The 25,307-nt window shown below is 33.5% G+C and overlaps 1 protein-coding gene across 5 annotated transcripts in view; it reads left to right on the top strand.

Annotated features, from left to right (window-relative positions):
- The window catches only part of NUP98 (nucleoporin 98 and 96 precursor), an 81,663-nt gene that overhangs the window by 26,526 nt on the left and 29,830 nt on the right, over window positions 1–25,307 (top strand). For all 5 annotated transcript variants that reach the window (XM_074372515.1, XM_074372514.1, XM_074372516.1 and 2 more), the window contains 6 exons: window positions 4,714–4,806; window positions 9,874–10,014; window positions 15,083–15,216; window positions 17,957–18,144; window positions 21,444–21,560; window positions 22,734–23,029. In XM_074372515.1, coding sequence (XP_074228616.1) covers window positions 4,714–4,806; window positions 9,874–10,014; window positions 15,083–15,216; window positions 17,957–18,144; window positions 21,444–21,560; window positions 22,734–23,029 — 969 coding nt within the window. The remainder of the gene's footprint in view (window positions 1–4,713; window positions 4,807–9,873; window positions 10,015–15,082; window positions 15,217–17,956; window positions 18,145–21,443; window positions 21,561–22,733; window positions 23,030–25,307) is intronic.

Here is a 25,307-nt window from a genome sequence, read left to right on the forward strand (position 1 = left end):
TGGGTTACTACAAGATATTGAATATAGTTCCCTGCGATATACAGTAAAAATTTACTGTTTAATTATTTTATATGTAGTATTATCTGCAAATCTGAGACTCCTAATTTATCCCTTCCCACCCCCTTGCACTTGTTTCTTATTTATGAAATAAGATGGGAAAGATACTTAAGGGTTAAATCAGTGTTTTTCAACCTTTTTTTAAATCACTATCACTTCCTCTTCCCCACGAAGCATTTGTAGGCCTTTTTTCCCCTTAATCATCTTCTCACCCCACAAGGTTTTAATACCACATGTATACTGTGTATCTGTATGTGTACTATGGCCCTTTGAAAGTTCATAAACCATCTTATGTCTGATTTTTTCTGCCCCTTAGGAACTAATTTTGCTCCATTTGAAAATGCATGGGGTTTTCTTGTTTTTTTTTTTTTGTAGCATACTTTATGTTCAGGATTAAATATATTTTCTCTCTGACAAGGTGTTTGTAGGGGCTATACTTGATAAAATTTTCTGGTCTGAAATGTATTTGCTGTTACTCCATGGTTGCAAATTTCTGATTTGTTTGGAGATTTTGTTTGTTGTATAAATGTTGTACTTAACGTTCAGTGATTTGAAAGTGAAAACTCTCGATTTATTTCATATGCCTCACTAACCTACGTACTGAATTTGAATTGTCCTTTATTTAATTTTTATCCTCAGTGCTATAGAGTAGGTGCTCACTAAAAGTCTGTTAATGAATTAAAGAATGAATAAGTGGGACCCTAACAGGAAACACTTCTTATAAGTCAAATGGGGGTTGCAGATGGCAAGTTTTGTTTTATCCTTGGGTGAATTTATCATTCCATTACTACCCTAGAGGGATCCAGATCTAAGTAAGTCTCTCTTTGATGTTCCTATTGTCTTTTTTTTTTTTATTTTAATTTTTATTTTGAGGGAGGAGGTAATTAGGTTAATCCATTTATTTATTTTTGGAGGAGGTGCTGCGGATTGAATCCAGAACCTGATGCATGCTAAGCATGTGCTCTACCACTTGAGCTATATCCCACCCCACAACCCATGTTCCTGTTGTCTTAGGAAACTGTCAACTTTGATGTTGTGGCAGAGATAATCTTCTGATTTGGGAAAAAGTCATATAACAGATCTGGAAATGGAATAAGGTTGCACAAAGATTTGTAGCATCACTATGTCATTGTTAGTGGCATGTTACCCAGTATGGAATTGTGTTTCATTATGGTGGTGATAAATGCACAGTTAAAGGTCGGGTTACCTGCTATAGTTGATGTTCCCACATCCTTAGGTCATTCTTTAGAGTCATCAGTTCATTTTCTTAATAATTATTCCTAACAGGGATGAGTTTAAGATTAAGTGATTATATGACAGTGTCTGAATTTCTGAATGAACGAAAGAGACTGTTACAGGAGAGAAATTACAGGCAGGATGTCAACACTTGTGAGCAACAGTTTAAAGAGGTTGAAGGTGGTAGGGAGGGTGTAACTCAGTGGTAGAGTGTTCACTTAGCATGCATGAGGTCCTGGGTTCAATTCCCAGTACCTCCATTAATAAATAAATAAACAAGCCTAATTACTGCACCCCCCAAAAAATCAAAGACAAAAAAGAGGTTGAAGGTCTTTTGGTTATTGAGAAAATAGTAAAGATAGTACTGGGTAATACGTTGTTGATTCTTCATGCTACGTGGTTAAGGGAACAGTTGAGCTATTTGTATATATAAACATCTGATTTTTTAAGCTAATTTTTAAAAACTGAGACATAATTGACAAATAGCATGTTAATTTCAGGTATGTAACATAAAGGTCCAATATCTGTATATGTTGTGAAATAATTACCACAATAAGTCTAGGTATCATTTGTCATCATATGTAGGTAAACATTTTTTTTCTTGTGATGGAAATTTTAAGATCTACTCTTAGCAATTTTCAAATACGCAGTACAGTATTTCTAACCACAGTCACCATGCTGTACATTAAATCCCCCGGACTTACTTGTTTTATAACTAGGAATTTGTACCTTTTGACCCCCTTTCTCACATTTCATCTATCAACCCACCCTCTGTCACCAATCTGTTCTCTATATCTATGAGCTCATTTTTTGTTGTTGCTGTTTTTTAGATCCACAAAGAAGTAAGATCATATTTATTTATTTGTCTTTGTCTGGCTTAACTCAGTTAGCATAATGCCCATAAAGTCTATACATGTTGCACAAGTGCAAAGATTTCATTGCATTTTGTGGCTGAATAATATTTCATGTTATGTATACACTATGTTTTCTTTACCCATTCATCTATAGATGTGCACTTAGATTTCTTCTATGTGTTGCCTATTGTAAATAATGCTGATGTGAATATTGGGGTGCATCTATCTTTCCAAATTAGTGTTTTTGTTTTCTTTAGATACACATGCAGGAGTGAAATTGCTGGATCCTACGATAGTTCTATTTTCAACTTTTTAAGGACCTTCCATACTATATAGTTTTCCATTGTGGCTGCTTCATACATTCCCACCAGCCGTGCATGAGGATTCCTTTTTCTCCACATTCTCACCAACACTTGTTATTTGTTGTCTTTTTGATGATAGTAGCCATTCTGACAGGTGTGAGGTGATATCTCATAGTGGTTTTGATTTGCATTTCCCTAATGATTAGTGATGCTGAGCATTTTTTCATGTACCCGTTGGCCATCTGTATGTCTTTTTTTTTAAATTGAAGTATAGTCAGTTACAATGTGTCAATTTCTGATGTACAGCATAATGTCCCAGTCATGCATATATATACACACACACATACTCATTTTCATATTCTTTTTCATTAAAGGTTGTTACAAGATAACTGAACATAGTTCCCTGTGCTATGCAGAAGAAATTTGTTTTATATGTCCTTTTCCCATTCAATAGATTGCCTTTTCATTTTGTTGATGGTTTCCTTTGCTCTGTGTAGAGGCTGTTTTAGTTTGATATAGTCCAACTTGTTTATTTTTCTTTTGTTGACTTTGCTTTTGGTGTGAAATCCAAAAACATCATCAAGATAGTGCTTACCCACTATTCTTCCTTCTGGGAGTTTTATGGTTTGAGATCTTATTTTCAAGTCTTTAATCCATTTTGTGCATGGTGTAAGATAATGGTCCAGTTTTATTCTTTTGCATATGGTTGTCCAGTTTTCCCAATACCGTTTATTAAAGAGACTGTCCTTTCTCCACTTTATATTCTTAGCTTCTTTGTCGTAAATTAATTGACCATTAGTTAATTGTTCTTAATTTTAATTTAAAATTGTTTTGAAATAACAGAGTTGATAAACCATTGTCAGTAAGAATCTGAGGAAATGTGTGGTATAAACAGTGTAAGTTGGGACTTAATTCCCTCCTGTGGGTTTGAGGTAGTTCACAAGTATCTCGTTTTCTACTGTTATGGGAAGATCCTTTTTGGTTAAATTCTAACTCAGAAAGAAAAGGAACATCTCTAAGTACATTTTCTAGTTTTTTCTTTAAAGAAAATTGATTGTGCTTGAGTAGGCAGTGCTCCATTTTTGTAGCATAGCTTATTAATTAACACAAAAGATGTAATGAATGCATGGATTAAATGTATTGAGATTACGTCAGATTACTTGCTTGGATTTTAAATTAGAAGTATGTTTTCACACTGTTTAATTATTTACCTTTTTTTCTTGATATTTTTTATTTTTCATTCAGAAATAATCCAAATATTGGCATGACAAAATATAATATTCTTAGTTTGTGATACTGACATATATTCCAAGGCACTTTGTTTTCTCTGTTATGTTTTGAACTTGTTCCCCTCCATGATGTCTTTTAAAAAGACTTTAGGTGTTTCACAAACAGAATTTGCTGGCCAATGATGATTGCCCCCTCCCTTATCAAAAGAGGTTGATGATGTTTTCATTAGCTGTTTTGAAGAAACTTTCTTGTGTGTATGTCTGAAGGAAAGAGAAATGATAGCAGTGATGTGATGTGTAGGTGTCTGTGGGGAGACTGGTGGATTTTAGAGGGGAATCACAGGATTTTCTCTAAGTGATGAGTCATAGTGAAGGAGGATAGTTTGTTCAACTCTCCATCGTCTCTGATAATGAAACAGTTCAACTCAAGGAAAGTTATTCATAGATTATCTTCTCTTTTTAATACCAGCTGGCTGAATCTTTGAGTACCCCTATGAGCTGAGTGAGTCTGACACCATTAAAGCTCCTCATGTGTGATCAGTCATACATTACTATTCATACAGGGTCCATCTGTTCAAAACAAAAGCTGCTGTAGAGATTTTTATAGGTAATTTTCTCTTAGCAAGAACCTTTAGTTTCAGTAAAGTGTCTTTGTTGACTGTCATAAGTTTGAGGGAATTAGTTTTTCTTCTAATAATTCAACATGAAACATAAAATGGATAGTTTGAGCCTTACAAAGGAAAAATTCCCCAAGCTCAAGCACAATCATTCTGCTTTAATATTGGGTGTTATCCTATATTGAATTGATACTTCAAGTCTGAAATATAATTAATAGGAAGATTGTGGCGTCTGTTTACAGTTAACAAAATTAAACAAACAAAAAAGGGTTAAATTAGCCTACCATTTAGGATTTCTAAGTATCAATAACTGAAAGGATGTGAAGCTTAGGGTCAGACTGCTTTGTTTTAAATTCCCTTGTACAGGAAATTGAAAGTTGTGTTGAAGTACAGTCCACTCATTCTTTTGTCCTTCCAGGGTTCGGCACAAATACCAGTGGGAATAGTATTTTTGGAAGTAAGCCAGGACCTGGGACTCTGGGAACTGGGCTTGGTGCAGGATTTGGAACAGGTAAGGAACTGTACCACGAGATTTAGGAAGTGATACAACTTGCCTTTTTAATTGCTGGAACTGAAGACCTCTGTTTAATCATATGTGTGGAAATAAGAGGCCTGGCATTTCCTTTTCACAAATGGATTTATAAAACATTCCCGTGTACTTTATTAGGTTTTAAAACACTGTCACATTTACCTTAGAGGTTGTATGTTCCCTTTCTACAAAATGTTTGTCCTCTGATAGTCCTGGTCTACCTGAGATTTTCAGCATTTAATGTGAGACTTGTCAGTATGATGACATTATTAACTTTAAGTTCCCCTGTGTTTTCTTTGTAACAGGGATTTGAGACCTTGAACTGTTAATTAAGCTTTATTACCACAATAGTAGTGCAGGAGTATGAGAACATGGTGAGATAATTAACAAATATGCTGAGGTTTTGCAAAGACTGTGCACACTTCTCAGTTCTTTTCACCTTTTTATAGTGCTAAAATGTCAGGACTTTGTCTCTAACCCTGCTGTTGATAATTATTTTTCAGTGCCTTTGAAGACATGGTCCCTTCTACCTGCCCAGCTGTTTTAAACAGTTCGGGGCGGGGGGGTGGTCATAAAATGAATAAGTGCTTGTACATTTCAACAAGGTAGTTTAAGAATATAGTTTTGCCCAGTTCATCAATTCATCTGACCATGGATTTGGTCAATTAGTTACAAACTAAAGCTATCTGGACAGTATCCCTCTCCTTTTTTAATAGAACCTCATTTTGTACTCTATGAGTGATTTCCTTTTGTTTTCTTTTAAAAATAAAAGATATAGTTACTTTTTTTAAAATTCGGCAATATGGAAATATCATAAAAAGTCTACATTTTTTAGCAGTGAAGTAACAGCTGTTGAAAGTTTGGTATGTATCTTGTTAAACCCCTTTATATACATTTTTCAAATATGGATAAATATATATATATATACACACATACATACACATGCATGCACATGTTTGTACAAATATGTGTTCTCTATATAGAATTTTTATGATACTCTTAAAAGGAAGCCATAGCCTACTTTTTAAACAAAAGGCTGAGATGTATCAGTTGGATGTAATATTAATGCAGTTGGTTGCAACAGCATTTTAAAAAATTAACTAGAATTTTTAAAAAACATTCTACATTGCAAGATTAAGTATTGATTTATTTTAACTTTTGTTTTAGTTATATGTATGTGTGTTACGGGTCTTAGTGTATTTCATATTATGCACTGCAGTCAAAAATGTTTAAACTGAAAACAACTGCCTTGTTTCATTTTTTTCATTTCCCATGACATTTTTGGCATATATTTTGTCTTTGGGGCAGTATATGTGGATTTAACTCATTTTTTAAAAAATAACTGTTTTAGTATTCCATTGTATGTAAACATGCATGTATATACATGAGTACCTGCATACATCATAATTTATTTAGCTTTTCCCATATTGATGGACATTTGAGTTATTTGATGTTAGCAATGCAGTACTGAACATCTGTGTTACATAATTTTGTGTGTGGTAGTGATTCTATAGGATTGATACTTAGAATTGGGAATTATGTCAGAAGATTACACTATTTTGACTTTTGGTCAGTCTTGCTAACTTTAATTTGCCTTCCAAAAAGAATGCCAGTTTACATTTTTGCTCAATATTTTATAAAAGGGCTCATTTTCCCATACTCTTCCACATTGTTGGCCTTTGTCATCTTTGTGTGTGCGTGATAGTGGAAGTTGGTATGTTCTATTGTGCACTTCACTGATTGCTGGTGAAGGATAACCTTGTGTATGTCTACTGGCCATTTGAATCTTTCAATTCTCTATTTATAATATTTGATTTTTTTTTTTTTCCAGAATGCTTTATATATAGTGGATATTAACTCCTTTTGGTTGTATGGTAAACTTCCTTTTGAGCTTTTGAGCTTATTCAAATTCTACCACATATATTTTGCAAGAAATAAAAACAGAAAAGCTCTAGTTTTTTGTACAGTGTGATTCCTAAACTTAAGCAGAATATAACATCTGATATCAGTGTTCTCTCCTAATCCCAAAGGAAAAAAAAATAGCTTTGGCATAGGCTTTTTCAAGGTAGTTTTGACTAGATAACTTATGAACTATAAACCTAAGTCCAGGTAGGATGCTACTCTGGTATCTGTTACAGATATTTCATTAGTCTTTGTCATTTAATTTTGTTTATGGTATCTTCATGTACAAGTTTTATTTTTGTGTGATCATAGTTGTCATTCTCTCCTCTTTGGCTTGAGTCTTGTGGGTTATGATTAGCAATGCTTTCTCCTATAGTCCAAGGTTATAAAGTGTTCTGTAACTTTTTCCCTAATGCTGTGTCTTCTGTTCCACAGTAATGTAATATCTCAGCCTTTTTGTTTGAATATATTCGGTTTTCCTTCAACAGTTGTACCTCACAGACAATGAATCTCATTTTCTTTGCTGTTATATATTCCTAATTCATGCCTTGTCCATATAAACTAAAAGTCATACAATTAATAAAGAATTTTACACCCCCAGCTTTATCAATAGATCATGGGGTAGTGAATCACTGAGCACACTATTGAAGTTCTTTGATGATCACATCTGCTAAAGCAGACTTGTGACTTTGAGACAAATGTGTCTGAGATTGTCGTATATAAATACCCACATTAATGAATTCTGCATTTCATGATACTGTAAGTAGAATAAATTGTAGCTTTGGACTGTTTGGGGTGGGCATTAACTAAGTGAATATTCCTGTACAATTTCTTGTTTTAAGTGATAGAGATTCAACTCATACCTCAATAGAAGTACATTTTCATGTAACATAGGCAAAGCTTTGGGTACTTCATGAGTAATAGACTATAGACATCTTAAACGTACAAATACATAAATTTTTGTATACTAGATTTAAGTGACCAATCTTAGTATAAAATGTTTTAAATTATCTTTTGGCATGTGAGGTTTTTTTTTTTTTTCTCCTGATATGCTCAGACTAAGGAACGCTCATTAAATCATGGGTGCATCAGTTTATTGTTTCACAGTGATATTAACTATCATTAGCACTATCAGTAGTATGTCATTTTCTTGGTAGTCTTTTAGTAATATTAAGAAATTTTAGTTCTTAAAATTTTCTATGAAGCAATAATAAATTTAAGGGTGTATCTAGTAAAAGTTTGTTGTGCTAAGATATACACAGAAAAATCTATCCAAAGCTAATACAGATTATAGATAAAATTAAATTAACATTTATTAGAAGATCTCAAAGGAACATAACCATTTTTACTTATTCCTTGAGCATCCCTGGAGTTTTTAGGACCACGATTACCATGGTGTACCCATATTTCTTCCTTAAGACTCCTACAAGTAGTCCTAATTACAGTACATTTCATGAATTGACATTATCATACATCAGAATGTCCCTCAACTTGTGTATTATTAGTAAGTCCTTTGATTAAACATAAAAAGCCATTTGTGCATAATATAAGACAGATCTGGATAAAACACATTTTTTTTCTTTTATGGGTTATTAAAATACAGTGATTATTAGACTGTTTCATGATTCTTCCTTCAGGGCTAATGCAAATACACACCCATCTAGAACAGAAATTTTTATCCATTTTGTGTATTCGGGTTACATCTAAGCTTTTGTTTGGGGAGTAAGGAAGTATTTGTTCCCTGAGGGTGGGCGGAAGAATCCTGAAATTTTTGCTATAAATTATGTCCTTGAGGTGTAATATAATAATAGTTTTTCTTGAAATTTTCACCAATTTCTAATGGTTTGGAACTTTAAAAGAAGTCTTAATCCCTCTATCAAAGCTGGGCTTTTCAAGGTGAAATAATCCTATTGGTAAATTGTTATCTTATTAATGAGGTTAGACAGGGTATGTTTTGTCCATTTAGTAGTCACCCTCACTAATTTTAGTATGCATTTTCTTATTATAAACTTCCTATCTTTTTTTTTTTTTGGTTGAGATCTCAAAGCAGTTTCCATTTGATTTTTTTGTGCTCCAAATAAATGTTTGAAGTGATTTTCCTGATAAACCATATCTCTGTCAAGAAGCATTGATATGTTCAGATCTTCCAAATTGCCAATAACTTTTTAAGGAGAGAGGGGGTGGAAAAATGTTTTTAATTTATGCCAATAACTTTAACTTATTCTAAAAAACTAAATTCTTCCCATTTTACACTTTAAAAATCACTACTGACAACAAGGTCCATTAAAAATTCATTAGGCTTTAAAATATAGGTTTCTGCAACAGGTTACCTCCTAGTGAAAATATATTTTTATTCCATCCACTGATTCATGCTGAAACTTGAATCTGTGTAGTAGCCTCATCACAAGGCATTTAGCTTTTTATTTTTAAAAAAACTGTCTGAAATAGTTTTCATGAGGTGGTATACTTGAAAATGTTACTTTTTGCTCTTCAAAGAAGATTTATTGGACTTAGTTTTTTCTGTAGCCTGCATGTTAGTCAAAAATATGATATAATTGGTCCAGCTGAGTATTTTGATTTGCAGATATTGAAATTTAAGGAAAACTACCACTTTAAAATTCTTTTGAAATCTGTTTTACTATTGAGTAGCCGTTAAGAGCTCTGGCTGTATTATCAGGTGCATCAAGGTTTGAACTCTGCTTTCACCACTTACTACATTTGTGACATTGAGCTAATTACTAAACTCTCCATTTTCTCTTCTGTAAAATGGGGATAATAGTTCCAGCTTCAGGCTTGTGAAGATTAAATGAGATGATACTAGCTAATATGTAATGAATGTTAGTATCTACCAGACATCTTCTAAATGCTTAATATGTGTTTGTTCGTTTTAATCTTAGCATAAATATCTCAGCTATGTATTATTATCTCACGTTATAGTTGAGGAAACTGAAGCACAGAGAGGTTGTCTGTGATATAATGTGTTCAGCACAGTCCCTGGCACATAGTTAGCATTTACTGTGTTAGCTTTTGGTTAAAGTGAGTGGTTATTATGAAGTTTCCAAATGTTTTATATTTTTAAATAACTGACCTTTGGCATCACATTCAAAGGATCTTCTGTGGCGCTTTTCTTTCCTCTTGTCTCCATAGCTCTTGGTGCTGGACAGGCATCTTTGTTTGGGAACAACCAACCTAAGATTGGAGGGCCTCTTGGTACAGGAGCCTTTGGGGCCCCTGGATTTAATACTACGACAGCCACTTTGGGCTTTGGAGCCCCCCAGGCCTCAGTAGGTAAGTGTCAGTCACTTTAGAAGGCTTTACTCATTTTATTTCTTGCTAATACTTAACTTGCTGACTTGATTTTCCACCCCACCCTATCCCATCTCTATCAAAGCGGTACACATACACAGGTCATTAAACAATCGTGTAGTGCTTAAGGACTTACAATAGATCCTGGCCTTCCCCACTTCCCCACTCCCAGGCCTGCTCCCCCAAGAAACCCCTTTTGTTAACAACTTTTAATTCATTTGGTGTATATGTAACTTCATATCTCTAAATGATGTGCTTATGTTGCTGTGTTTTGCTTAAGTCTACGTGTATTTGACTTGTTAATGGCAGGTGAGAATTTAGCTCAGTTATCACCTCTGTTCTTTATTCACTTCTCCCAGTATTGCTTTGTTTACTAAATTCCCTGAGTTTAGTTTTATCTATTAAAGTGTTTTTCATACTTTCATTTGAATACCCCTTCCCAGTTTTTGTGGTATCTGCCTACCACCTTTATTATTTCTAACTTAAAATTAAGTTACTTTATAACTTAAATATATAGTTTTTGTAAGAAAATTGTTTTACCAAAAATAGAAAACTGTTATCACTTGGCAAAAATAGGGTAACTGAGATGGATGGATGGATGGATGCAAGAAAGGAAAAGAAGGAAGAAACGAAGAAGTTAATCTCTATACCATTAAATTCATTTCCTATACTATCATGATCCATGTTCCACATTTTGAGAACCTTTGTAAATTTAAGTCATGTTTTTACATTCTTTTCTTACTCTTTCAACTGGGAGATGGTATTTCTTTAGTTCCCTTGGTCAAGTAAGGCTAGTAGTGCCCTTCCTTACCCTTCTCTCTCTCTTATTTCTTTGCCTTCTTTATATTTTTGTATTGATAAGGTTGATAAGGTACTCTCTGTTAATTATTACTAAAGAAAATTTTAAAATTGCAAGTGAACACAGCATTTTATTTTATAACCATGAAAACATTGCTACCTAGCCAAGTATACCTTTCTCACACAGCTTTTTCTTTCTCCTAGAACTTCTAATTCTTTTTTTCTCTTGCATTACCAGTCCTTATCTCCTTCCTAAACTAGTCCAAATTCTTAAGGGTGGTTATCAGAGTTCTTTTACCCTGGATACCTCATTCTTGGATCTCTCTGTCCTCCTGCAGCAGTATGAACTCTGATTACTCCCTAAGTCTTCAGCCTTGCTCTGGGATATTCCCTTCAAGTCTGTTCAGTGGGATCTGCTGTGTCCTAGTTAGAGTTTTCTTCTTTATCTGTTTCCTAAGTTTTCTGGAGTATATCTTCAAGTTAAATGTATATGAAGGGTAAACTTTGATTACTTACAGTTCTGAAAAACATCTTCATTTGTTCCACATACTTTAATGTTACGGAATCCTGGTGTAAAAATAATTCACCCTCAGAACTTTGACTGTATTTCTTCTTGCATTAACCATTACTGATAAGAAGTCTGATGCCTTTCTGATTCTTGAAACTTGTTCCTTCTACTCCCACAAGCATGTAGGTTTGTTCCGTTGTTCTGAAATTTCAGTGATTTGCTTACACCTTTTCTGTCTCAATGTATGCTTTTTTCACCAATTTTTCTACTTTCTAAGAGTTGTTTGTTTTTTTTTAATTTTCTTCTTAATCATCTTTTGGATTTTTGTTTTTGACTGAAGAATTCTTTCTTATTCTCTGGAAGTTCCTCTTTTCAAGTATCCAGTTCTTAGATGCAATTTACTCTTGAAATTCTGAATTTGTTATTTGGCATTAAAATTTTGTTTTAGGATTCTTCTGTTCTTTAAATCTTCAGGTTTATTTTTGTTTTGATCCTACTCTTTAATACTCAGTGATACTTTCCATTCATATTTAAGAATAAAATAATAAAAATCTCACCAGCAACGTGTGTATCTGGGTAGAGCTTTTTCATCAGTAGGTTTCGCTTGATAAGTAATCCAAGAATCAGCTGTTAGCCACAGATCCTCTAAATGTTGGAATGCCACATTTTAAACTCTGGGATGATTCAAGTACAAACTGGTTGCCCTCATTCATTTCATAAATTAACTTGATTTCATCAGAGGCAGTCTCTCTGCTATTTTGACTTACCTGTTGAGCATCAGGGATTAGGATGACAGGGTGCGGTAGTTGTTTTGTATATATACTTTGCATTAGTTCTTCTCCCCTTCTACTTTCAGTCTCACTTCATCAAATTTAGTGTTCTTGAATCCCTAACCTTTCTGGGATTCAAGCGGATATTCCCCTCCTTTGGCTATAATCCCTTTTGAGTGTACTCTTTAAAGTATAGTTTACTCTCTCATGCTTTATCACTCTGTCCACTTCTTTCCCCTACAGATTTGTTACATTTTCTCATCTGTTCGTTTATTACCTTCCTATTTTCTGTCATTGTGGGTTATTTAGATACATTAATTTAAAAAAATGTTTTTTAATGGAGGTACTGGGAATTGAACCCAGGACCTCATGCATGCTATAAGCATGCACTCTACTGCTGAGCCATTACCCTACCCACCTTAATTTGTTTTAACTATAGATTTTAATTAGGTCTTTGGAGGTAGCAGAGGTGAATTAGAATTCTGATTAACTTCTGTGTGAAAATTAGAATCAGTTGTATCATTAAAAATTATGTTTTCATTTTATTTCTTTTCCTTAGTTTTTTCTATTATTATTCTTTTCCTTAATTTTAATTTCAGTAGGAGGTAGCATAAATATCATAACCTACCATTTTCACTTAGATAGCCTTTTGAATGGTTTTTAACAATCCATCTTTTCCCAAAGCCAATTAGAAGTTCCTGACACACAACTTTGATATTACAGTTTCATACAATAGTGTTACTGCCCATTTAAATGTCATTGTATTGACTTTTAAAATGTACATCTTTGCATCACAAGACTTAGAAAGTACTTTAGAACTTGTGGGAGCCCCTTGCTTGTCTTAAAAGCCTCAATTATGGTGGCTTCCTTACAGGTCAGTCCCATCCATTTTTTTATTTAGGTTGTTTAGAAACCAAACCCTGCTGTTATAGAATTCCCACCCAGTGGTTTACTTTTACCTCCCAAAGCCAAGCAAAATCATTCTCCTACAATTTTTTTTTTGTGATAATCCTATTGCCTTTCTTTGAGATCATCAGTTTCTTTTGTTCTCAGAATACTTGATTTTTATACTTCTTTCTTATCTCTTTAATCATTTGGTTATGATGTGGTTTTTCAGTATGCTTTCAAATTATTATGACCAGAACTGAATATAACACCAATGGTAGCTTATACTAGTGCTTATGCTTGCTTGTTCTTTTAGTTTTGCTAACTTACCAGCTCTCTTTTCTATATTTTGAAATCATAGTTAACACAGAGAAAATTTCATATTTAAACATACAAAAATAAAAACATCCTCATATACTTTTTATGTTTGGATTTGTTGAAGGAAGTTTTTACTTGAGCAAGCCTAGGGCAGGTGACCTGTATTTGTGAAATGATGGGATCAGCTGGTGCTGGTCAGTATTTTCTTTTTAATGTATAATTGGTTGTCAAGTAACAAACTGAATAGTGAATATTAGAGTTCTTTAAAAATATCCACGTTTTCTTTAGTCTCATTGAGTAGTCCACAGACCATTATGTTATTCTGTAGCACTATGTACCAAAAGCTACTTTTCTATATTTTTTTCTCTCCAGTAGTTTTAAATTGGGTTTAGGAACTTTCTGAATACAGATGATGTACTATATGATCTTTAAATCAACATCTGTTCTGAGTTTCACAGTCCTGAGCAAATTTGCACTCTCCTTAAATATCAATGTAGTGTTTTAATATATAATACATACAGCAAATTTTAAGAAAGTTTAATTTGACTAAAGTGAACCTACCTTTTTTTTTTCACTTTAGGCGTTTGTCCTGTGATTGTTGTGTCTTTTCCCCCCTATTAGATTTTTCAAAATGTTTTATTTGTGACACTCCTTTAATGTGGATTATCTTACTATATTTTGGCTTTAGCCTTATTTTAAATGTTTATAAAGGGAAAAGTATTTTTGTTTCTAAAATAACTAAAGTGTGATTTAATTTTTTATCAGTATTTTTTGAAATAATTTATCTTGCAGAGAGGTTTATCAATCAAGGTATAATGCAGATAGTTGTGGGATTTTTTGTTGTTTTCTTTTTACTGTGTGCAGTTGTGTATCATTGTTCCTGTCTGTGACTGATGACATGGTTGTTCTTACACTTTGAAAGAAAATTAGACTAATGGGGTCATCTGTTTTCCTTTTAATTTTTATTTAAATGTAATATGGATATACCAAATGCAAATAATAAATACAGGGATCCCTTAACAGCCGTTTTCATTTTTTGTCTGCGGCCCTTCTTCCTCTATATTCTCAGTATATTTATTATTTTTTATTCTGGAATTTTTACTTAGTAAATTAAATCAAAGATACTTATTTCCACTGTAAAAACAGTGGTGTTTTTAATAACTACTTAATCCACCATGTTGATGAATCATGATTTTTGCAACTGTTAACTTAATGTTGACATAGGTTGTTTCCAAGTCTTGACTATTACAGATAATGTTCAGGAAAAATTACAAACATTTCTTTGTTTTCTTTCTAGTTTAATTACGTCCTTGGGTTAAATTTTCATTATTGAAATTATTAGGTTAAAAAATATAAAAACAATACTTGCTCTATGTGCTGTCATATTGTTACTTTTAGACAGATTAAACCAATTTGCCTAGAAGTCAGACTGCATCCCTTTTTATACAACTGTGACATTGATAATGAGGGAGATATAAAATATTTCTTCAAGGTTGTTTTGATTTACGTTTCTATCATTATTAGCAATAAAACACCCAAGTACAATGTTACTTGTGTTGTCTCTTATGGAATGCCTCCTTGTATCTTTGGCCTTTGGTTTATTTGATTGTTGGTTTTCTTTGCACTTTGCTTGCCTGCCCCCACCAGTAATGCCATTGAGTTAGTCTGAACATTTTGAAGAGTATATCACCAAAAAGAGTCTTGAGTTCTTTGATTCAAAGCACTGGGTCCTTGAACTAACATCTTGCTTTTTCTTTTCTTTTTAAAAAAGCTTTGACAGATCCAAATGCCTCTGCTGCCCAGCAGGCTGTTCTCCAACAGCACATCAACAGTCTGACATATTCACCTTTTGGAGACTCTCCTCTCTTCCGGAATCCCATGTCAGACCCTAAGAAGAAAGAAGAGGTAAATATAGGATGTTTCTATAAAATCTGCTCTCAGAGTAGGAGAAACTCAGTGTCAGAATGCAGCTTCTTAGTTATATAGCCTAAGCAAAGTTGGATGTAATTAAGTTTTTATGACACATTATGCTCTTACCAAGCCAGAGGATAAATTATTTTTGTGTCTAGAAGGCAGCATGACAACCAGTGAAATGAGTATTACACAGGAGAGGAAGGCTGAGACTTGTCATCAGATACTATCCACATTTTATAGTTGAACAAACTAAGGCTCAAGTGGCAAGTTAAAAATATTTTCTCCTAATTTCTGTATAACTTTGTCTTAATCTCTTAGGCTTTAGAAATGATCTTCTGCTCACTGTGTTTTGTGTGGCATTAAAAGTAGTCTTTGGTCTGTTTAATCCTTGTTTTACCACTTACATTGTATGAGATGTTGGGCATCTCTTTTTGCCTGTCTTCAGTGTGTTTCATCTATAAACTGGGAATAGCATTACTGTTCAGTGTTCAGAATTAAAGTTGCTCAGTATATAGAAATTATTATTCAGTCATTTATATCATCTCATTTAGTCCTCAGCCTGTTCTTTTCTTTTTCAGTTTTATTAAGATATAAGTGACAAACAGTACTGTGTAACTTTAAGGTGTACAACATAGTGTACTTAGATACATTATGAAGTGATTATTACAGTAAGTTTAATGAACATCCATAATCTCATATAGATAGAAAATTGAGGAAATAGAGAAAAATGTATTTTCCCTTGTGATAAGAACTCTTAGGATTTGCTCTCTTTAACAGTCTTCTTAACAGCTTTCCTATATAAAACCTACAGGAGTGTTAATTGTATTATGTTGTACATTACATCCCTAGTACTTAATTTATCTTATAACTGGAAGTTTGTACCTTTTGAATGTCTTTATCTAATTCCCCATCCTCCAACCCCCTGCCTGTGGTAACCATAAATCTGATCTCTTTGTCTGTGGGTTTGTTTGTTTTTGAAGTGTAATTGACCTACAACATTACGTTAGTTTCTGTTACACAACATACTGATTTGATATTTTTATGCATTTCAGAATCAGTCACCATAATAAGTCTGGTTACTGTCTGTCACCACAATGAGTTTATTACATAGTTATTTACTATATTCCCTGCACTATACATTTCATACCTATGACTCATTTATTTGGCAACTCAAAGTTTGTACCTGTTAGTCTCCCTTATTTCTTTCCTCCCCTCACTCTGCTGTTTTCTGGCAACCTCCTTTTTGTTCTCTGTATCTGTGACTATTTCTGTTGAGTTATGTTTGTTCATTTGTTTTTTATTTATTATTGTATTATTTTAATTATTTTATTTTGGGGGGAGGAGGTAATTAGATTTATTTATTTTTAGAGGAGGTACTGGGGATTGAACCCAGGACCTCGTGCATGCTTAGTATGCGCTCTACCACTTGAGCTAAACCCTCCCCCCGCTCATTTGTTTTTTTAGATTCCACGTATAAGTGAAATTGTGTACTATTTTTTCCATTTTATTTCATGTAGCATAATACCCTCAGGGTCCATCCATGTTGTCACAGATGGCAAGGTTTCATTCTTTTTAATGGCTGAGTACCTCAGCTGGTCCTTAAATTGAACCAGTAACTAGATTTAATGAGAAGCAAAATACGAAGTTAGAGTGCTTTTTACACCAGAAATTAACAGGACATTGTAAACTGACTATACTTGAGTTTTTCTTTTTTAATTAAGAAATAATTTATGGTTAAAAAAATAAAGTGCTTTTTAAAGTGCTGTGTAAACATAGGCTGTAATTAGATGACAATTATATGTTGACCTGATCAAGGAACATAATTTTAGGTCCCTAAATATTTGCTAGTCATTGTGTTCAGCACTAAGGATACAAAATGAAAATAAATAAGTTCTTATCTGAGAGTTTTCTGTCTAGTTAGGAAGATCATACCTGTACATTCATGGCTGTGCCTCAGTTTTTCTTGAAGCATAAGATTTTTGGTTTAATTGAAAAATAATTAGGCTTAGGAATTTTTGATATTATATTTTCTTAAAATGAATATAAATATTATCTTTGTTTTAGAAAACAAAACAATTGCAGGCTGCTCTCTTTTGTAAGATGGAGAGAAATGCACAAAGTACATTAATATGTTCTGTTAGTACATTTTGATTTACAAAGCACTTCAAATGCAGTATCTCAATTACATTTTTAAACAAATCAGACAAACCCATTGAAGTGAGGTCTGGAGAGATGAATAAAAATCAATTATAGAGAAATAGGCAGTTCAGTTAGCATTCGCACTAGCATTCACACATATATACAAAGTTGGGTGTTCTGGGAGCCAAGATTCCAAAAGGTATGTAGTAGATGAATGGCAGAGATGAAGTTTGAACTCTGGTATTATGATTTTTTTTTAATTGAAGCACGGTCAGTTACAATGTGTCAGTCTCTGGTGTACAGCACAATATCCCAGTCATGCATATACATGCATATATTCGTTTATATGTTTTTTTCCATTAGAGGTTATTACAAGATATTGAACATAGTTCCCTGTGCTATACGGAAGAAACTTCTTTTTAATCTGTTTTTATATATAGTGGCTAACGTTTACAAATCTCAAACTCCCAAATTTATCCCTTCCCACCTGCTTTCCCCAGCAACCATAAGGTTGGTTGTTTACTAAGTCTGCAAGTCTGTTTCTGTTTTGTAGATGAATTCATAGTGTCTTTTTTTTTTTTTTTCTTTTCAGAGATTGAAACCAACAAATCCAGCAGCCCAAAAGGCTCTCACAACACCTACTCATTATAAACTGACACCCCGCCCTGCCACCAGAGTCCGACCAAAGGCTTTACAAACAACAGGCACAGCCAAGTCACATCTCTTTGATGGATTGGATGATGACGAACCATCCTTAGCCAATGGAGCATTCATGCCCAAGTGAGTTTTTGTTAAATGTAAAATATTAATATAAACTAAGTATAAAACTATTTACTTAAATGTGCTACAAATGTTATACAGTCTTTTTAATTTGAAAAAAATGGAATATCATGAAGAAGAATAAAAATGACTTGATCATTCCCAGGGGTAATCATAGTTAACATAAAAATGTTTTGGTTAATATGCTTCTAGTTTTGCTTGTGCATGTTACTTGGTTTTGTTTTTGAGAAATTAGTACTTACATAATTTTATTTTAAACAGAATACACTATTTTCTTACAACTCAAATTGGCCAAACCAATTTAAGAAAAACAAAAACTATAGGGATATTTGTTTTAATTCCCATACATACAGATATTGAATAAATAATAAATTAAATAATTACACAGAAAATAACTTTAGGAAAGTATATAGAAGAGTTGTTGGTAAACATTGAAAATTATGCTTAAAGTATGCATTAGAGCAAACATGCTGTAGAGTGTTGTTATGTATACACAGGGAAAAAACTAGAGAAAAATACATACCAAACTGTTAACAGTAGCTAACATCTGGTAAGTATTTCAGGGCATTTCATTTCTAGATTTGTTTTTCTGGAGACATAGCTAAACATACATACACATGCACACACAGGCTTTTTATTTATTTTTGAACATCAAATACTTTTCTAATCAGAAAGAAAAGGGTTTTTTGTTTTCCTTTGTTTTTGTTTTAAAGCGTTGGAGAGAAGTGGGAATTTATCACTTGCAATTCTTTGTCATCATTCCTTTTTTCCCCCTTAAAAATATGTTGGGTTGCTGCTTCAGAAAAGATAGAAAGTCCAATTTATACATTTCTTAAAACATTGTTGGATTATTTTGAAGGCAGTGACTTGTGTATAATTCATGTTTATGTCCCCAGCATTTAGCAAATTGTTTGGTATAGAGTAGATAAAAAGGGCTTAGATTCACCTTTTTCAGTCCGATCGTCAGATCAGCAACTTTAAGGGCAGTTTCCCCAGGCCTTAGGATTTACAAGTATGATATACAAATAGAAAAGATTGGAGTGCAAAGGCACACATTTTGCTTTTAATACCGTGTCCCCTTCTCAGCTTCCACTTCTGTGATGTTGCTCTTAACAGTCTTTATTTAATGTATCAGAAGTACTTATACAGTTATTCTGTCCCTCTTCCTTGATTTACTTTGAATGACTTCCAGGAACCCCACATTTTCCCGTTTTATTCCTACCTTACTGGTTGCTCTTTCCGTCTTTCTTGCTGGTTCCTCTTTTTCCTGGCCTCTTAAAGTTGAAATGTCCCTAGGCCCAGTTCTTGATCACTTTATCTTTACTCGCTTTCAAAGTGATTAATTTAATTCGGGGCTTTTAAAATATCTATAGGCTAATAATTTTTTATCTCCAGCCTGGACCTCCCTCCTGTACTTTAAATTCTTATATGTAGCCCTACTCAACATCTCTACTTGCATATCTAATAGACATTTCAAAATTAATATATCCAACACCTGAGCTCCTGATCTTCCACCTTAAAGCTCTTTCATCTAAAAACCTTCCCTACTGCAGGTAATTGCATTTCTGTCACTCTAGTTGCTCAGGCAAAACTTTGGAATCATCATTGACTTTTTTCATACATTCCATATCTAAACCATCAGCAGATCTTTGTTGTACCTTTAAAAATTATCCAGAATCTGTTGTAGATATCTCACATTTTGTTTATCCATTTGTCTGTTGGTGAACATTTAGGTTGTTTTTACCTTTTAGCTATGCAAATAGTGCTGCTACGAATGTTAGTATACAAATATCTGAGTCCCTGGCTTCAATTCTATTGGGTATATTCCTAGGACTGGAATTGTTTGGTCCTACATTAATTCTGTATTTAACCTTTTAAAGAATTGCCAAACTGTTGTCTATAGCAGCCGTCCATTTTACATTTCTACCAGCATTGCACAGTGTTTCTATTTTCTCCATATTCTTATCAGCACTTGTTATATTCTGGTTGGTCTGTTATGTTTATCATAGCCATACTAGTGGATGTGAAGTGGTACCTCATGTTTGTAATTTACATTTCCTTTTTGATTAGTAATGTTGCATATCTTATCATGGGGTTATTGGCCATTTGTCTTCTTGGCAGAAAACTTCTTGGCAGTAACTGGAGTTCAAGGATAATGATATTAATGTTCAGAGGTTTTTTTTTTTTTTATGATGGGTGCTTATTGAAATGAGTCAAAGCTGAACTTAGGGTCACCTGCTTTTTACTTTTAGTCCTCTTTTAACTTCAGTGGTAAAGACTTTCCAGGTCCCAACACAAAACAAGTGGCATTCACTAGTGCCCCATCACCTTGGTGGCTCAGTCTGTGTCTCCCTGGTTCCACAAGACTGTCAAGTGCACCATCAGGCTCTTAGTCTTCCTCTTGGAATCACAAAAGTTCCCAGGAGAAAAATAACCCCAAATACCAGACATCTCCCTGTGCCACTGTCTCCCTAGGTTGCTGGTACAGTCATTTTTCACTATCTAGTTGGCTCTCAGTGCCTAAGTGGAGGTTAATTAAGATATCTTATAATCCTAAAAATACGTTTTTTTCAGATATATGTATATATATCTGAATTGCTTTGCTATACACCTCAAACTAACATTGTAAATCAACTACACTTCAATAAACAATAAAATTTTGAAAAAAATATCTTATGTGCTCTTCTGCCTAAAGCTTGTTTACTGTAGAGGTTCTTGCCTCAAGTAAACCTACTGTATACACAAACCTAAACATTTCAGGTATTTGTGATCATTTGCATCATTAGATATCAGAGTTTTTTACTACTCTTTTTTTTTTTAAAGAAATCTTCCTCATTTAATCAACAAATACCTATTCTCCTATTTTCCTTCAAGGCAGCATACCAAGTTCTATGGAGGAGCAGACATAAATCTTGACTGCCAAAAAAGAAAAAATACTTAAAGAGAGAAAAGTCATGTAGAGAAATAATTGAAATATACAACATAGTGTGATAAGTAAACTAGTGTCTGGGCAAAGTGCTCAGGAAGTTCAGAAAAGTTAGAATGTTTTCAAGGGGATTTCCTTACTTGGTTTTGATGTGCTTCGCTTATTCTGCCAAACACTACAGTGTAATATGTTTGAGATTTTATGTTCTGATTATGTATTGATGGGAAAAGTTTGTGAATTGAATTTCTTAGGTCAGTTTTAGAGGTATGTGAGTTGAATAAGAGTGCCCTTTTCGACTCCAGGTTTTAAGATAATGTATGTGACCTAATTATGTGTGCCTGAGTTCTTTTTTTCCTTTGGTCTCTGATTATAGGAAGAGCATTAAGAAGTTGGTTTTGAAAAACCTTAATAATAGCAATCTCTTCTCTCCTGTTAATCGTGATTCAGAAGATCTAGCTTCACCGTCTGATTTTCCAGAAAATGGAGAGAGGTAAACAATTCTGCTTTGGGTTATTTCTGGTAGAGAGCCCTGTTCTCATTTTGAAGAGATTCTGAGTTTAAAACTGACTCATGCTATGAAAATTTATGAAGTTTGGTGAATATTGCATAGAAGTATTACAGCACATGAGCACCTGGAAATTATGTCATGTTTTTGCTTCTTGAGTACTTTATCCCTTAAAATGATTGTTTTTCTAATTTAGTTCTGCAAAACTGTTTTGTTATCCATGTATGTCATTTTGGACAGGGTTAGCATGCATATGACACCCCTTGCCCCCCTAAAAATAAGGGATATTTTGTTTGTGATCATTATTAATGTGATACGTAGTTGTAACCAACTAAACAACAACCAAAAACACCCATTAGAGAAATACATAAAGGAAGAAGTGCAGTTGTATACACTAATCTTTAATAATTTGGTATATATTTTTAGGGTTTTTAGAGATTATGCATGAATGATATAATCTGTAACCTGCTTATTTCCACTTATTTTATTATAAACACCTTTCCACATTGATACGAATAATCTGCCCCATCTTTAATGACGCTGTAACTATTGTGAATGTAAGATAATTCAGTCAGTCTTCTAGTGGAGGTCATTTAGATTATTTTGGTATTCCTATATTTAGAATTATGCTTCAGTGAAAAATCCTTGTATGTATGTCCTTGCACTCCTGTTTTCTTCTCTTTGGATAACAATTTTGATTTTTCATTAATGAAGCATTTTCCAATACCTTGCTGAATTCTAATACCTTGCTATTAAAAATCTAAAAATTCAGTTTTTTATTTTGAAATTCACCACTGATGATTTGACCCCCACATAGTAGAGCGCGCACACACACACACCCAACTAAAAATTGGAATGCTCACATTCATTCATTCATTCATGAAAATATTTCAGTTAAAAGCATGGAATCTATAGCCAGATTTTATAGTGATTATTTTTCTGTGACCTTTGACAAGTTATTTTTCTGTGTCTGAGTTTTCTATAAAATAGAATGATAGTAACCTATTGTTTACAAGATTATTATAAGAACTTTTAATACATGGAATAAGCTAGAACAGTGCAAGATACTTAGTAAAGGCTTAGTAATGGTTGACTGCTATCATTGTTACTACTACTATTACAAGGGGCTAAGGTATTTTTTATTTTCTCCCTTTTCAGATTCAGTTTTCTGAGCAAACCAGTTGATGAGAACCATCAGCAGGATGGAGATGATGATTCTCTTGTGTCACGTTTTTATACTAACCCTATTGCCAAACCCATTCCTCAAACCCCAGAGAGTGCTGGAAATAAACATAACAGCAGCAACAATGTGGATGACACCATTGTTGCATTAAACATGCGTGCTGCCTTGCGAAATGGGCTGGAAGGAAGCAGTGAAGAGACCTCTTTTCATGAGGAGTCACTGCAGGATGACCGAGAAGAAATAGAAAATACTTACAATATGCATCCGGCAGGTCAGACTCAGATCCTCACATGAGTAATCTCTTACCAGTCTTTTGTGACCTCTTGTTTGTCACAGGTTTTCAACATAGTAGAAGTCAGCTTTCTGAACTTTTAAATCTTTTTTATTGCATTTTATGGAAGTTAACATTTAAACACTTTTCACTGGTGCTTTGGTTGATTTGTAATTCATATTTTGTACTTTTGGTGTAGTTAATACTCATTTTATTAAGTATCCTGGTATAATTTAAATATATCATATTTTATAGCCACAGAGACTATTCTCATAACTTTTCCTAGCCTTATAACCTCACATAGATTGCTTATTGGTTTTTTAATTAAAATGATAGCAGTAATTACTTATCATATGAGGTTTTTGAGATTCAAGTAGATTAAGCGTGTAAACCATAATGACTAGTATATGGATTCATGTGTTAGTGGTTGCTATGGTTATTTATTATCACCTCAGTTTTGTGCTTTTCTTTTTTTGCTCCCAACAATGAACTGATTAGTTTTTCCCAACTAAGCCATGAAACAACTAGTATAAACTGCAAAATTGTAATATGTTGATCAGATGCTTAAAGTTTGCCTTTTTTCTGTGTTGATTTAACGTCTCATTTGGGTTTTGATGAATGTCATTTCCCCTCCCCCCATTTTTAAAAGCTGAGGTGCAATTTATATAGTGAGGTGCCTAGATCTTAAATGTGCATTTCAGTGAATTTTGACATATATATTCTCAAGTGTCCAGTACTTAATCAAGAGATAGAATATTTCTTTCATCCTGGAAAGTTCCTTTGTGTCCCTGTCTCCAGAAGCCAACCACAGCCTGGTTTCTGTCACATAGATTAGTTTTGCTTATTCTTTTCTTTTTTTTTTTTTGAATTTTGTTTTTGTTTTTGTTTTTGGAGGGAGAGGAGGTAGTTAGGTTCACTTATTTTAATGGCAGTACTGGGGAATGAACTCAGGACTTCATGCATGCTAAACACACGCTCTACCACTGAGCTGTACCCTCCCCCCAGTTTTGCCTATTCTTGAATTTCATATAAATGAAATCATGTTATACATACTCTTTTTGACTCTAATTTTTATGAAATTTTATCCATGTTGTATACTTACTGACAGTTCATTCTTTTTATTGCTGAGTAGTATTTCATTATATGAATGTGACACATTTGGTTTCTCCATTCTGTTAGTGAACATTGAGGTTATTTTACAGTTTTTTTTGATGTGTCTGTGAAATGATTCTGTATCTGATTATCTTACTGCCTTCATTTATATCTTCTAGTCACTTGGTGCCCTAAGGAAAAACTTTATACCTTCACATTAAGAATCCCAAGTATATTTGTGTTTATACATTTACGTGAATTCATTATGATACTACATATTGGTCTTTCTAGTTTTCTCATTGACCTTGTTCACTACCTCCCAATTTAGAATTCCATTCCTAGGGTTACTTTTACAGCCCTCAAAACCTTGTGCATAGAGAAGCAAGTTAACCATGAATGGGCCTTACTGGAGGCTGGAATTTGATCTTATATTAGCCTTAAGCTCTTTCTCTCTCAGAGAGCGAGTTAGCATGATGTCTACCTATAAATGGAACAAGGAGTGATTGAACAAACATACCTGTACTATGTTTTCTTTTATCTCTTCAGAAATCTACCTAGTTAATACTTTTTAAAATAATGGTAATATAGACCTTTAGGTTTCCATTTGTCTGTGGAACTTTCTCATGTAGGACTTTTCATCTTGATTTTAGCTCTCAATTTGGAGATGTAAATTTGAAAGATACAAGAGGTTTATAGACAAGATACAAAACAAAGTATTGGGTTTGGAGTTTTAGTTCCACCTCTACCACTGAATTACTGTATAAGACAAAATCCTGGATTTGGGCATCTTCCATGTGTAAAATAAAAGAAAAAATAAGTCTTTCGCAGAAATGTATTCTATGGAATGCCTTTCATAGTGCAGTATGTTTATGGGTGTCATTTGTAAAGGATTCTGTGATCAGTTAAGTCTTGGAAACACTGGATTAAGTAAGGTTAAATAGATTTGGGGGGGGTTCATAACCTGTAATATACTATCTTGTGCATGTTCCCCAAAGTTATTTGACCAGAAAGCTTTTTTTTTTAAAAAAAAAAAAATGGTTTCCCCCGGGAGTAGTGTTTCTTAGAAAACCAGTTTGGAAAAATGCTTTATTTCAGTATACTTTCTCTTTACATAAAAATTTAGTTCCGATTATTTCAGGTAGTTTTTTAAATTATCCTTTTTGTAGGAAATTTTTTAAAAGGAAAA

Source organism: Camelus bactrianus, chromosome 10 (assembly GCF_048773025.1).
Source record: "Camelus bactrianus isolate YW-2024 breed Bactrian camel chromosome 10, ASM4877302v1, whole genome shotgun sequence".
In the NCBI taxonomy this organism is placed as follows: Eukaryota; Metazoa; Chordata; class Mammalia; order Artiodactyla; family Camelidae; genus Camelus; species Camelus bactrianus.